Source organism: Triturus cristatus, chromosome 3_2, assembly GCF_964204655.1.
Source record: "Triturus cristatus chromosome 3_2, aTriCri1.1, whole genome shotgun sequence".
NCBI classification, from domain to species: Eukaryota; Metazoa; Chordata; class Amphibia; order Caudata; family Salamandridae; genus Triturus; species Triturus cristatus.
The window spans coordinates 329,000,227-329,012,768 of NC_140584.1; the positions used below are offsets into that span (position 1 = coordinate 329,000,227).

Here is a 12,542-nt window from a genome sequence, read left to right on the forward strand (position 1 = left end):
TAACTACAGCAGCCTCACTTTTGCCCTTTTGATTTATCACCGATGTTGCAGTTAGCGCTCTAGCGTTGGACGCTAGAGCGCACATGTAACCTACGTGATGCGTACGCTGCGACAGTGGCGTACGCGTCGAGTTAAATAAAGAGGGGCGTGCCCCGAGTTCGGCAGTTCGCGCCGAGAGACCCAAGCTGTGTGTGGTCTGTTTATTGCGCGGCGCAGCGGCTGATAATTAAGGGCGATCACGACGCAACATTGGCGACGAGGGGGCCGGACCTGCTGCGTGCACTGCAATGAGCGCTGCCTCTGCTCCTGGGATCGCGGCAGTCCCGCGATTCTGCTCTGGCCTCGCCTGAGCCCCCCTCCGGACAGTCACGCTGCTTGCTCGAGCCAGGGCCACCACGTGTCTGTGTCTCCTGCTACTGCTGCCAGGGCCTGGACTTCACTGCTGCCCTCTCCACACGGTGAGCGTATGTGCACCAATCACTTGTGCCTGCAACCGGTGGAAGAAGATTCCCGCTGGTCTCGCCTCAGCGTTGCGCCCCTCCTGGTGCATCGTGCCTCATCTTCTGCGCCAGCCCCCCCCAGAGGCCCCGAAGTCCTCCAAGTAGCCCTCGTCTGCCCTTCGCCACGCTGGTCCTCTAGCAGCTGCCCTGCTTCCCAGCGCCACACCTTCCCTGCCGCACCATGGGGGATGACGGAGCCCAGGCGCCTGCCCACCCGTTTCACCCTCCGACCGGTGTCCTGCCACCCTTCAGCGAGACGGCTGACCCCGCCACGGCCGCCCCACGCTGGCAGACGTGGATCGGCAGGCTCAACAACTACTTCATCGGTTCTCGGGAGACGGACGGGGCGGTGAAGCGCTCGCTTCTTCTTCACTACGCGGGGGAGGAAGTCTACCTGTTGTTTAAGCACCTTCCCAACACCGGTAATGCGGACGACTACGACGCGGCCGTGACGGCCCTCAATACTCACTTTGACCCCCAGATGAACCCGGATTTCGAGAACTTCAAGATGCGTCAAGCGAAGCAGAAAGAGGGGGAGTCAGTGGATGCTTTTCATGCACGGCTGAGGGTGCTCGCAGACACTCACCTGGTTGGTGACCGAGCAAAAGAAGAGATCAGGGAGCAGCTCATCTATGGCATCCGAAGCAAGAAACTGCGGAGCCTCATCCTCCGCCAACCAAACATCCCGATGGCTGACATTCTGGTGCTGGCACGGTCCCACGACCTGTCCCACGCACGCGCGGAGGAGATGGAACAAGCGCTCACACGAGGCACGGGGCCAGGAGTGACCATCAAGACAAAGCGCGCAGATGCAGTGAGGACGCGCGAACAGACGCGCCGACCAACACCCAGGAGGTCGCCCCCAGCGCAGTGTGATTACTGCGGGTATGAAGAACACCAAGGCAAGACGTGCCCTGCGAAAGGTAAAACGTGCACCAGCTGTGGCACCCTGAACCACTTTGCCTCCGTCTGCCGGAAGCGCGCCCCACGGAAGGATCACAGGGGCAAGAGGCCTGCGAAAGGCATGGTGAGACAGCTATCCCAACTGTCCCTCTCCTCACGTACTGACGCTGAACCCAGACACACGCGAGCCCTGCAGGAGGACGACTCGGAGTCTGATGATGGAGAGGAGACGTACGTGATCTTGTTCACCAGAGCCCTGAAAAGCACAAGACGGCCACAACCCCGGTGCGACGTCAGAGTCGCAGGGTCAAAGGTGAACGCGGTGATCGACACGGGAGCATCAGTCACCGTCATGGGGGTGCAGCAGTACAACCGACTCCGACCGAAGCCAGAACTCAAGACATCGAAGGCCCGCATATATGCATATGGCAGCGACGTCCCACTACCCCTTCTGGGGAAAATGACAGTACCGGTGGGAACAGAGGACGCCGAGATCACCATTGATGTACACATCATCAACCAAGAGGTAGATACGCTCCTAAGTGGACACGCCGCCGAGGACCTGGGACTCCTAGTGTTCATCCGGAAAGTTCAAGATAATCAAACGGCCAACCTGCTGGACCAGTTCCCTGAACTGTTCACGGGCCTGGGGAAAATCAAGCGCCCGCCGGTCAGACTCCACATCGACTGCTCTATCACACCCACGGCACTGAAGCACAGACGGATCCCCTTTCAGCTACGCCCTCTGGTGGAAGAAGAGCTCAAGAAGCTGGAAGAACAAGGGGTCATAGAGACAGTCACTAGCCCCACCCCATGGGTGTCCCCAATGGTAATCGCGGAGAAGCCTCGCCAACCAGGCAAGATCCGGGTGTGCATTGATATGCGGCTCCCCAACAAAGCCATCAAGAGGGAGAGACACATCACACCCACCATGGACGACATCATTGCGGACCTCAACGGGGCACGGTGGTTTTCCAAGTTGGACTTAAACGCCGGCTACCACCAGCTAACACTAGCCAAAGAGAGTAGGTACATCACCACCTTCAGTACACACCTTGGGCTGAGAAGATACAGGCGGCTCAATTTCGGGATATCGTCTGCGGCGGAGATCTTCCAGAACACGATCAGGGACATACTACAAGGCCTGCCAGGAGTCATGAATGTGAGTGATGACATACTGATCCACTCCACCACCATAGATGAGCACTATCGGAGAGTCAGAGCCACACTGACACGCCTCAGGGACTACGGAGTCACACTCCACAAGGACAAGTGCCAGCTATTCCAGCAGCAAATAGAATTCTTCGGGTACAAGTTCACCAACAACGGCATTCAGGTGGACCCCCGGAAGTCCCAGGCCATCAAGGACGCCCCAGCACCCCCATCCGCCTCGGAGGTACGCAGCTTTCTGGGAATGGCCACGTACTGCGGCCGATTCATTCCGAACCTAGCGACACTTGCCGAGCCCCTCAGACAACTGACGAAGAAGGACGCACTGTGGCAGTGGGGGCCCCAGGAAGACACCGCGTTCCAAGCCATCAAGACAGCGCTCCTCGACCATGCTACTCTGGTTTACTTCGACCCCACACGAAGAACGGAGCTACTAGTCGATGCCAGCCCCGTGGGACTCGGGGCAGTCCTCACGCAGGAACAAGAGCCAGGGTGGTGGGCCACATTGGCTTATGCGAGCAAAGCACTCACAGCAACTGAACAAAGGTATTCCCAGATCGAGCGGGAGGCGTTGGCCATAAGGTGGGGCTGTCGACACTTCCACCTATACGTCTTGGACATCCGTTCACAGTCGTGACGGACCACCAGCCCCTGGTACCCCTTTTTAAAGGGACAGCACCACACCCCCCGCCACGAATTGAGGGATGGGCCATTGGACTCCAACAATACCACATGACATAACCTACCGGCCTGGCGCCAAGAACCCGGCCGACTTCCTGTCCAGACACCCGGACACAAGAGAGCCCCCACAAGCCGGGAAGGACGAGGAAGACGCAGCTGAAGCGCATCTAGACTTCGTCGCGGCCTTAACCTGCCCGCAGGTACTGACACTCCAAGAGATCTTGCAAGCTGCGGATCGCGACACCGTAATGACCAGAACTCGGGAAGCCCTCCAACAGGGGTCGTGGACCAACTTCCTACAGTCGGCCAACACGTGGACAGAGGACGAGAGGGCTGACCTGCAGCAGATCTGGCGCGTACGGAATGAGCTCAGCGCCACCAGGGATGGAATAGTCCTGAGAGGAGCGAGGATCGTCATGCCAGCAGCGCTTCGCCACCAAGCCACCCTCCTGGCCCACAGAGGTCATCAAGGAACGGAGAGGATGAAGGCCAGAATGAAAGAAAAGGTGTGGTTTCCGGGAATGGACGCATTGGTGGAAAACATCGTAAGGAACTGCCCGGCATGTCAGATGACTAGCAGACCTGAACCTCCAGCCCCCATCGTGACTGAAGAGCCCGGGAGACACCCCTGGGACAAAGTCAGCGTGGACTTTGGGACCCTCCCAGACGGGAGAGTAACGCTGGTAGTCGTGGAAAACTTCTCCAAATACCCCCTAGTGGAGGCGCTGCCATCCACCGCCTTCACGTTTGTAGGGCCAGCACTAGAGAAGATGTTTCACATGTTCGGGCGCCCCTCAGAACTGAAGAGCGATAACGGGCCACCGTTCCAGGGCCATGAATTCCGCGAATTCTTCGCACATCACGGCATACGCCACAGGCGGATCACCCCACAGTGGCCCCAAGCCAACGGCGAGGTTGAACGCTTCATGCGGACACTAAACAAAGTTCTGCGAATAGCCAGTGCCGAACATCGGGACCCGGAACGAGAAATCCAACGATTCCTTGGGGAGTATCGCAGCACACCACACTGCTCCACCATACAAGCCCCCTGGGCCCTCATGCTAAAAGGGACACGCCGTGATGGCCTACCCACAGTCCCCGGGTGGGCCCCCCCGCCGTTTGCAGCGGAGCAGGCTCTGCAACGACGAGAGCGGCGGAACCAGCAAGCAAGCCGGGCCAGGGGAAGCCGGGAGCGCGCCCTAGGGCCGGGAGACAATGTCCTCATAAAGACCCGGAGACCCGGGGGGAAATTCAAGCCACCGTACGAACCCGGGAGCTGGACAGTGGAACGCCGCCACGGGACAATGATCACGGCCCGAAGAGGGGCTGAGTCAGCCACACGTAACATCTCGTGGTTCAAGCGCATACCCTCGGCCACAGAACACCGGCCAGAGGCCGCGGAGGAAGAGGTGGAGGACACCAGGATTCCCGAAAGAGAACTTTCATCACCTCTGACCCAACCCGAGTCGGCAACAGACCCGGGCGGGCCCAGCTCCGCAGCCGACCGGGCGGAGCGCGACTGCCCGCCAGACGCCAACACCCGAGCGACGACCAGGTATGGGCTGAGAGGGAATCCTCCACCAAGTAGCCGCCTCAGAGACTTTGCCTGCCAAGTAAGTGACTGAGTGGGGGAGTTCGAGTCGGAGTTTTGTCATCCAAGTTGGAGAGGGATGTTGCAGTTAGCGCTCTAGCGTTGGACGCTAGAGCGCACATGTAACCTATGTGATGCGTACGCCGTGACGGTGGCGTACGCGTCGAGTTAAATAAAGAGGGGCGTGCCCCGAGTTCGGCAGTTCGCGCCGAGAGACCCAAGCTGTGTGTGGTCTGTTTATTGCGCGGCGCAGCGGCTGATAATTAAGGGCGATCACGACGCAACAACCATGAACTATCCATATAGTGACATATGTGGGCACTTCACTGATACATCTAAGGATGCTAGATAACAGGATATCATTAATATGAGGAGTCTGTCAAATGTGAGAGGGATGAGTGTTATAGAGATGGCGATTCTAATAAGATGCTACTTATCGCAGGGTGTTCTTATATGTGATGATAGTGTCAGGTTCACCTAAGATGGTGAATGTGGGGAGCTGGATTGGCTATGTGTGCTGGATGTCAAGAGAATACCAAATATTGGGAATTCTGAAAGTGAATGGAGGTGAGATTGCATTGGGTATGAATGTTTACAAAATGGAAAGGGTAGCTAAGTTTAAGAACATCCTGGATAGAAGGTGGATGCCTCTGTGCCAGATGTGAGTAGGTTTTCAATGTAAAGAGACTTTTGGGTGTTGTGGTGTGCCCCTTGAGATAGTAGCTTGTATACGAGGAGGTGCTTTGTTAGATGTTGATGATATCAGTGAGTGCCAAATTTGATTTGCGTTTTGGATGTGATTGGACTGCAGGAATGCTTTGATTCCGAGGTTGAGAAAGATGCTTAATATATGAGGGAATTATGGATGAGACCACTTCCTGAGCAGATGGAGCGGCAAATATGAATGGAGTGCTGGATCTGATGGGAAATTGAAAGAGCTGATGTAATAGGGGATTTAGATTTTCTGGATACAGAAGAGTTAAAATATCCAGATGTGAAGAAAATGCTTAAGTACTTTTTTTCTTTTTATTTCCTTGCAGTGTTCACACACACGTTGAAATCTTTGTAATTGAAAACATCTGGAGAAGTAAAATGCCAACATTTGATGGTAACGCTAGATTGTACTGCAAAACTACACGTCATCTGGAAACTACATACTTCATGAAGAAATCTATAATGCATTCTCTGAAGATGCTCCAAAATATAGAACAGTATGCCACTGGACACGAGACTGGGCCCAACCTTCTCTGTCCTAAAATATGGGACTGCATGTGAAAATCTCCAAATGAAAGTGATTGGTATTACTGAATGCTAATCAGCAATCAAGCACTAGGAAAAGCAACAATCAATTGAATGTAATAGAGAGACTGCAAAAAAAACCTGATTAGTCTCAAAAGTGGTTAACTGAATGCATGAAATGGATAATTCAAACTTTCATCTGAAAATTATTTACAGATCATTATCCTTCGATCATACTGTAATGAAACTCCAACCAATAGACGTTTAGCTACTTTTTTCAGCCACTTCTTAAAGGCTGAAAACAAAAAATCTAATTACTGAAAATGTTCTGAATAAGTGCAGAAGCACAAATTATTCTTATTCCTACCAAAATCCTATATAAAGGCATATTCATTAACATACATTAGAATAATTTGAGTTTCTTCAATTATTTTCATAACTAGTGATATGTTATGAAGTTGATTTCACAATATTACAATTAATATAATTGTTTTCTCTTTTTGCATATAATTAATTATAACCTAATCCCATTTGATCCACACCCAGGGCATCTTGAACCATTTGCTGTGTTCAACACTATGAGCTCAAAGGTAACTTGCACTGTTGAGTAATTCAGACTTTTGAGTATGATTACTGATTTTCGGTCATTCACAATATCCATTTGTTAATTTACTCCAAAAGTGTAACTTAAATGTCTGCTCCAAGATGAAGGCTCTAGGGGCTATCTATGTTTTAGTTATTAACTCTTTTGAATACGTTAACTACATTTTCACTATTCTGAATGAAAGTTAAACTTTTAGAGCAAATTTATACTCGTATTTTGTGAATAGCCAAACAGTAATAAACTTATTCAAAAGTGTAAACTACTCAAAAATGTCAATTACTGTTGTAAATCATGCCCTATATCTTTGTAAAAAAATAAAATAATGATGGGTGGCATGCTTGAAATAATCTCAGTCCCTGATTATTATTATAGACCATATTTCATATTCCAGTCATTTTGTATTCTTTCTCAATGTACCGCTCCAAAAACGAAGCAACCTTGTGCAAACTAGCCTCAGCCAATTTCAATTGAATAGTCCAGCCCAAAGTTCCAGTTTAAGGGCGACAGGTATGAAAGTTTAAGATAGAGAGTTCCTAATTGCGATTTACTGAGAATCACAATTAGGAAATTGCTATTTCAAATGTATGAATCGGCCCGTTTGTGACCTCAAAAAGGCTTCATACATGTTGCCCTAAGTCCCCTCTGAATCGGAGCAAAAGCAAACGCAGACTGGTTTGTACATTTTTGGTCTTTATAAGTGAGGTGCAACTTAAGTAATGTGGCACACTAGCACACAACATGTACTAGCACATAAGGTGTTTTTCAGAGACATACAAAAAAGAATGAAGGAAAACCTTTTATTAATCTTAATCATTCCTAATTGTACTGGGCCAAATACCAGTCCATTGCTTTTATTATCACCCTGCCACTGCAGACAGGGACCAACAATATGGAAATCCGCCTTTATTTTGCGCCAATAGGAAAGGATAGTCTCAACTACCAGGGTACATCTTATTTGAAGTAGTCTTTGGTTACTTGTGCTCCAATCTAGAGAAGACTTGACCAGGCAGTTTGGGTGGTACAATTGCTTTTGGAGCAGGACAAAATATGATTTGCATATATATGGTACCTTACTTGAGCGAGATAGTTGTTAAAACAGAGGATGGACTTTTTGCAGTCTGACTACCCTGGTACGGAGACTTTGGCAAGCATTGCACAGATGATGTTTGTGTTTCCCTGGGACACCCTAAGCATGATAGATTTGCCCAGATTTGGCTGCCATGCTCACTCTGCCATAGTACTCAAGATAAGCCTCTCTGATGAGGCCCAACAAATCCAAAAAACAGTCTGGGGTTCTTGTGTTCTCATTTGGGCTGGACTATTCTGATTAGACTATGTAAAAGTCCGATTTACATATTGCTGCTGCCTCTCTGAAGTGGCCTAGTGCGCAATACAAAAATGGACTGGAATGCAATCCAAACGATTGGCAGCTGCTTAGGCTGTTGCAAGCATTCAACCAATCAGCTTTGTGTTTCAGGAAGACAACTTCTCTTCCAGGAGATACTCATCAATAGTCATAAGCACTAAATAGTCCTGTCCATGAGCAAGGACTATATATATATAAATATATATATATATATATATATATATATATATATATATATATATATATCTCAGGCGAAACACGTCCGATAGTGGCTGACAAATAAAGAACTTTAGCTCTTCACACGGCGGCGTCATCCTTATATATATATATACTCAACTCCCGTTTCACAGGCTACTTGAAACAGGCACCAACACGCAGGATGTATGTTTTATATGATTTATTTAGACAGAAGGCTCCTGATGCGTTTCGGGGGTTAAACCACCTTGCTCACATACTTTGGCGCCACTGAGGAGTTATTGGCATGGCAACCTTGTCATCAGACATACACATAAAAGAAATAATGTTCAAGCCAAATGTTTGTTACATAAACAATGTCGGACAGCACTGTAATGAAATCAAATGAAATAAATAAAATTACATTTCTAAATAGGATGCTTCGAATCAGACTTTTGTAGTGGTTACCCATTCTGTGGCAAGTATTTCACAATTATTGGGGGGAGTGTAACCCTAAAATAGAACATTCCTTACTGTATCCTTAGGTCATGTAACTTCCTTTCATGCTTCCCAATTATAGTACAGTGCTAGTGCACTTAGAAACATGAGGTGCTAATACAAAAAGGAAGGATTTAAGGTAAGTGTACAATAGGGAAAGAAGTGAAATAAGCAGATTTATGAAAATTAAGAAAATTTGTGAAAGTTTGGAAAATGATGTAGATTGTAAAGGTTGTGCAAATTCAGCCCCAGTGGGCAATACAAGCATGTTTGCCAAACATTCTACCTTACAGGATAAATCTAACTGAGTATTATTTCAATACTAGTTATAGATTCAAGGTTGAACACTATCACGTAATCAACAATGTTATTCGTTAACCCACATCAAACCTATGAAGCTGTTCATTATTTAAATATATGTCCTTCTACCTGATTATCTCAACATAGATGAAGCTTGTATTTCTAACAAAGATCCATTAGGTCAGCCATGACTAGAATGAAAATTAAATTAAAGGGGCGCACCTCTATGTTGCCTACGAGCGGGAGTATTCATAAATGTACAAGTAAATCTTTGTCTGAATTTAATCCATGCGGAATCTTGCTATTCAATATCAGTATGTATCGTGATTCTAGCCTCCTGAGTTGTAACTCTCTATTACCACCCCTAGGATTGTTGGGGATTGCATCTATTACAAAGTAGACCAGTTCATTATCATTACCTTGGGGATGCTCATGCCTAGCTACGGGATAGCTCTTATCTTCCTTGTCTATGGCCCGGAAATGTTGTAGTAGTCTTACATGGACCATGTGGATAGCACTTCCAACATACAATTTAAGACACGTACATTGTAGCACATAAACAGCATATTCACTTTTGCAATTGAACACCCCTCGGATGGTAATAGGTGTTTAACATAGGGGTGTTTTAATTTTCTTGGTATTGCTTCCATAGCGGTATGCTTTGCATTTGTGACATTTTTGGAAGCCCCAACACCCTCTCAACCAATCCATTCCCTTCTTGATTTGCGGGCAATTCTGCACTAGTTCATTGTGCAAATAGTTAGCTCGCCTGAATGAAATTGAAGGAGTTCAGGTTAGGTCATGTCCAATAACTGGATCACTTTTAATAAGTCAGTGATGTCATCAGTGATGTCACTGACCATGTAATGAGTGATGTAATATGTGACGTCATCAGCAGTGCATTCCAGGGGCGCGAGTTATAGTTAGCTGAACTAACAATAACGGGTGAATTTCTCAGGTTTTGTACGAGTGAAATGTCCAACTAACTATAACTTTCCCTAAAATCTATGGCTTTTTTCAGTGAATTTGTAAGGTTTTTTAAATGCTAATTTCTAACTATAACGTACCTGAAACCTATGGTTTTTTCAGTGAATTTCAAAGGTTTTTTAAATGCTAATTTCTAACTGTAACGTGCCTGAAACCTATGGTTTTTTAAGTGAATTTCAAAGGCTTTTTAAATGCTAGTTTCTAACTATGCCTACCGAGGTCGGACATGTGAAGAAAGAAGAAAAAACGCACAGAAAGAAGCAAAAGAAATGCAGAAAGAAGCAATAGAAGTCCACAAAGACAAAGAGAAGTGCAGGAAGAAGCAAGACGTGCAGAAAAAACCAAAAGAGGAGCAGAAAGAGGACTTGTTGCAAAATCATTCTGTGCCCACAACCTTTTCAGACAGGTACTGGTGGTAACTGACTGACTAACCAGGCCTAGAGCCAGTGCTATGCTAAAAGACACTTAGAATACAGAGAAAACACCTACATACACTAGGGAACACTATGCGTTGGGGTATTCCTGTGATTAGCATGACCTCCTCTGTAAGGCCCTAGTACATAATAGGGCAGGGGGATTAAAACTACCTCTTAAAATGCGCCACGGGTCGCGTTTGCACAGTGGTGAAGGGAGGGGGGGGGGGCCTGAGGTGACATGTGTTCAAACACACCCTGTGGCCATTTTAGTTGGGAGATTAGGTCCCCTTGAATCCTGAGGATCCCTGGGGTCCAACTAGCCCACCAGGTACCACCAGTAAGCGCCACAGAGCTGCGTTGCAGAGAGGTGTAAAAAGGGGCATGAACTGGACCACCTCTCTGCAACGCAGCGCAGTGGTGCTTACTGGAAGCACCTGGTGGTCTAGTTGGCCCCCAGGGGCCCTCTGGATTGAAAGGGAATTAATTCCCCAACTTTAAACGTGCCACAGGGCCTGTTTGCACACATGTCACCTCATGCCCCGCCCCCTCCCTTCACCGCTGTGCAAACATGTATGGTGGCGCGTTTTAAGTTGAAGGATAAAGTCCCCTTCAATTCTGGGGGCCAACTAGCCTACCAGGTACCTCCAGTAAGCGCCACAGAGCTACGTTGCAGAGAGGTGTAAAATGAGGCGTGGCCTGGACCACCTCTAAGCAACGCAGCACAGTGGTGCTTACTGGAAGCACCTGATGGGCTAGTTGGCCCCAAGGGGCCCTCAGGATTGAAAGGGAATTAATTCCCCGACTTTAGACGCGCCACAGGGCGTGTTTGCACACGTCACCTCAGGCCCCGCCCCTTCCCTTTACCACTGCAAACGCGCCCCGTGGCACATTTTAATTTGGGAGATGAAGTACCCTTGAATCCTGAGGGTCCCTGGGGTCCAACTAGCCCACGAGGTACCTCCAGTAAGCACCACAGAGCTGCGTTGCAGAGAGGTGTAAAAAGGGGCGTGGCCTGGACCACCTTTCTGCTACGCAGTCCTGTGGCACTTACTGGAGGTACCTGGTGGGCTATTTGGACCCCAGGGACCCCCAGTATTGAAGGGGAATTAATTCCCCAACTTAAAACGCGCCACAGAGCGCGTTTGCAAAGTGTTGCTGGGAGGGAGCGGGACGTACGGCACAATTGCGTTTTTTGTTGTTGTTTTTTTAAGAAGGGGTGCTGTGTGGCCCCCCTTCCTTACCTATTTTATGGGCCGTGGGGACCCCATCCCCCAGGGCCAGACACCTATTTTTTTTTTCTAAATAGAAGGGGGCCGCGTGGCCCCCCTCCCGAGGCCATATTCAGCCCCGGGGACCCCATCCCCAGGGGCATGGCCAGTGTTTTTTCATTTTAATATTTATTTGGAGAGGGGCTGCATGGCGCAGTGGTGTGCTATCTGTCGAGTTTTCAGTTTGCCCATGTGTGTCACTTTCATGTTTTCAACGTGTTTTTGTGTATTTTACTGCATATGCGTGACACTTTAGGTCTAGCACACTTTGCTTGAGCACGCGGAGGAATTAGAACGACAAGAACAGAAAGCAAAGGGTCAGAGAGAAAAGAGGTGGCATAGATCACAAAACGGCAAAAGTGAAAGCAGGGGTGCACGTGCGCACGCGCCACGGGAAACACGTGAGTGACAAAAGTGAAAGTAATTCAGGGTCCAGATGGTGCCTCAGGCGCTGCAAGCTGGCGGCTGCGCGCGCTTGTGCGCGTAACAGCAAGCTGGTGGCCGGCTGCCTCTGGGTAGCACTTCCAAAGCCCGCTTACTAAATGTCTTGCTTGAGACAGAGCATGCGCTGGGTCAGGCGAGACCTAAAAAGGGCACTTTCTGAACCAAGCCCTACCTTTTAGCCAAATTTGGTGTAATTCCGTTCAGCAGTTTGGGCTGTAGTCATGTCTAAAGTTTCCTATGGGAAATAACATAGAGAAAACACGTTTTGGGACCCACCTTTTTTCTCTGCCCCTGCTTGGCGGATATCCCCGAAACTCTCAAGATAGGAGATGACCGGAGCAGGCCATACGTTTTAAACATTTCGCAAAGATTTGCCAACCGGCGCCAAAGTTATTAGGAAA

General features: G+C 48.8%; 1 protein-coding gene across 2 annotated transcripts in view; it reads left to right on the top strand.

Moving 5' to 3' along the window:
• The window catches only part of LOC146857291 (uromodulin-like), a 570,867-nt gene extending 563,832 nt beyond the window's left edge, over positions 1-7,035 (top strand). For both annotated transcript variants that reach the window (XM_085647790.1, XM_085647789.1), the window contains exon 9: positions 5,886-7,035. In XM_085647790.1, the coding sequence (XP_085503916.1) occupies positions 5,886-5,903 (18 nt within the window). In that variant the 3' untranslated portion in view covers positions 5,904-7,035. The remainder of the gene's footprint in view (positions 1-5,885) is intronic.
• The last annotated feature ends 5,507 nt before the right edge of the window (positions 7,036-12,542 follow it).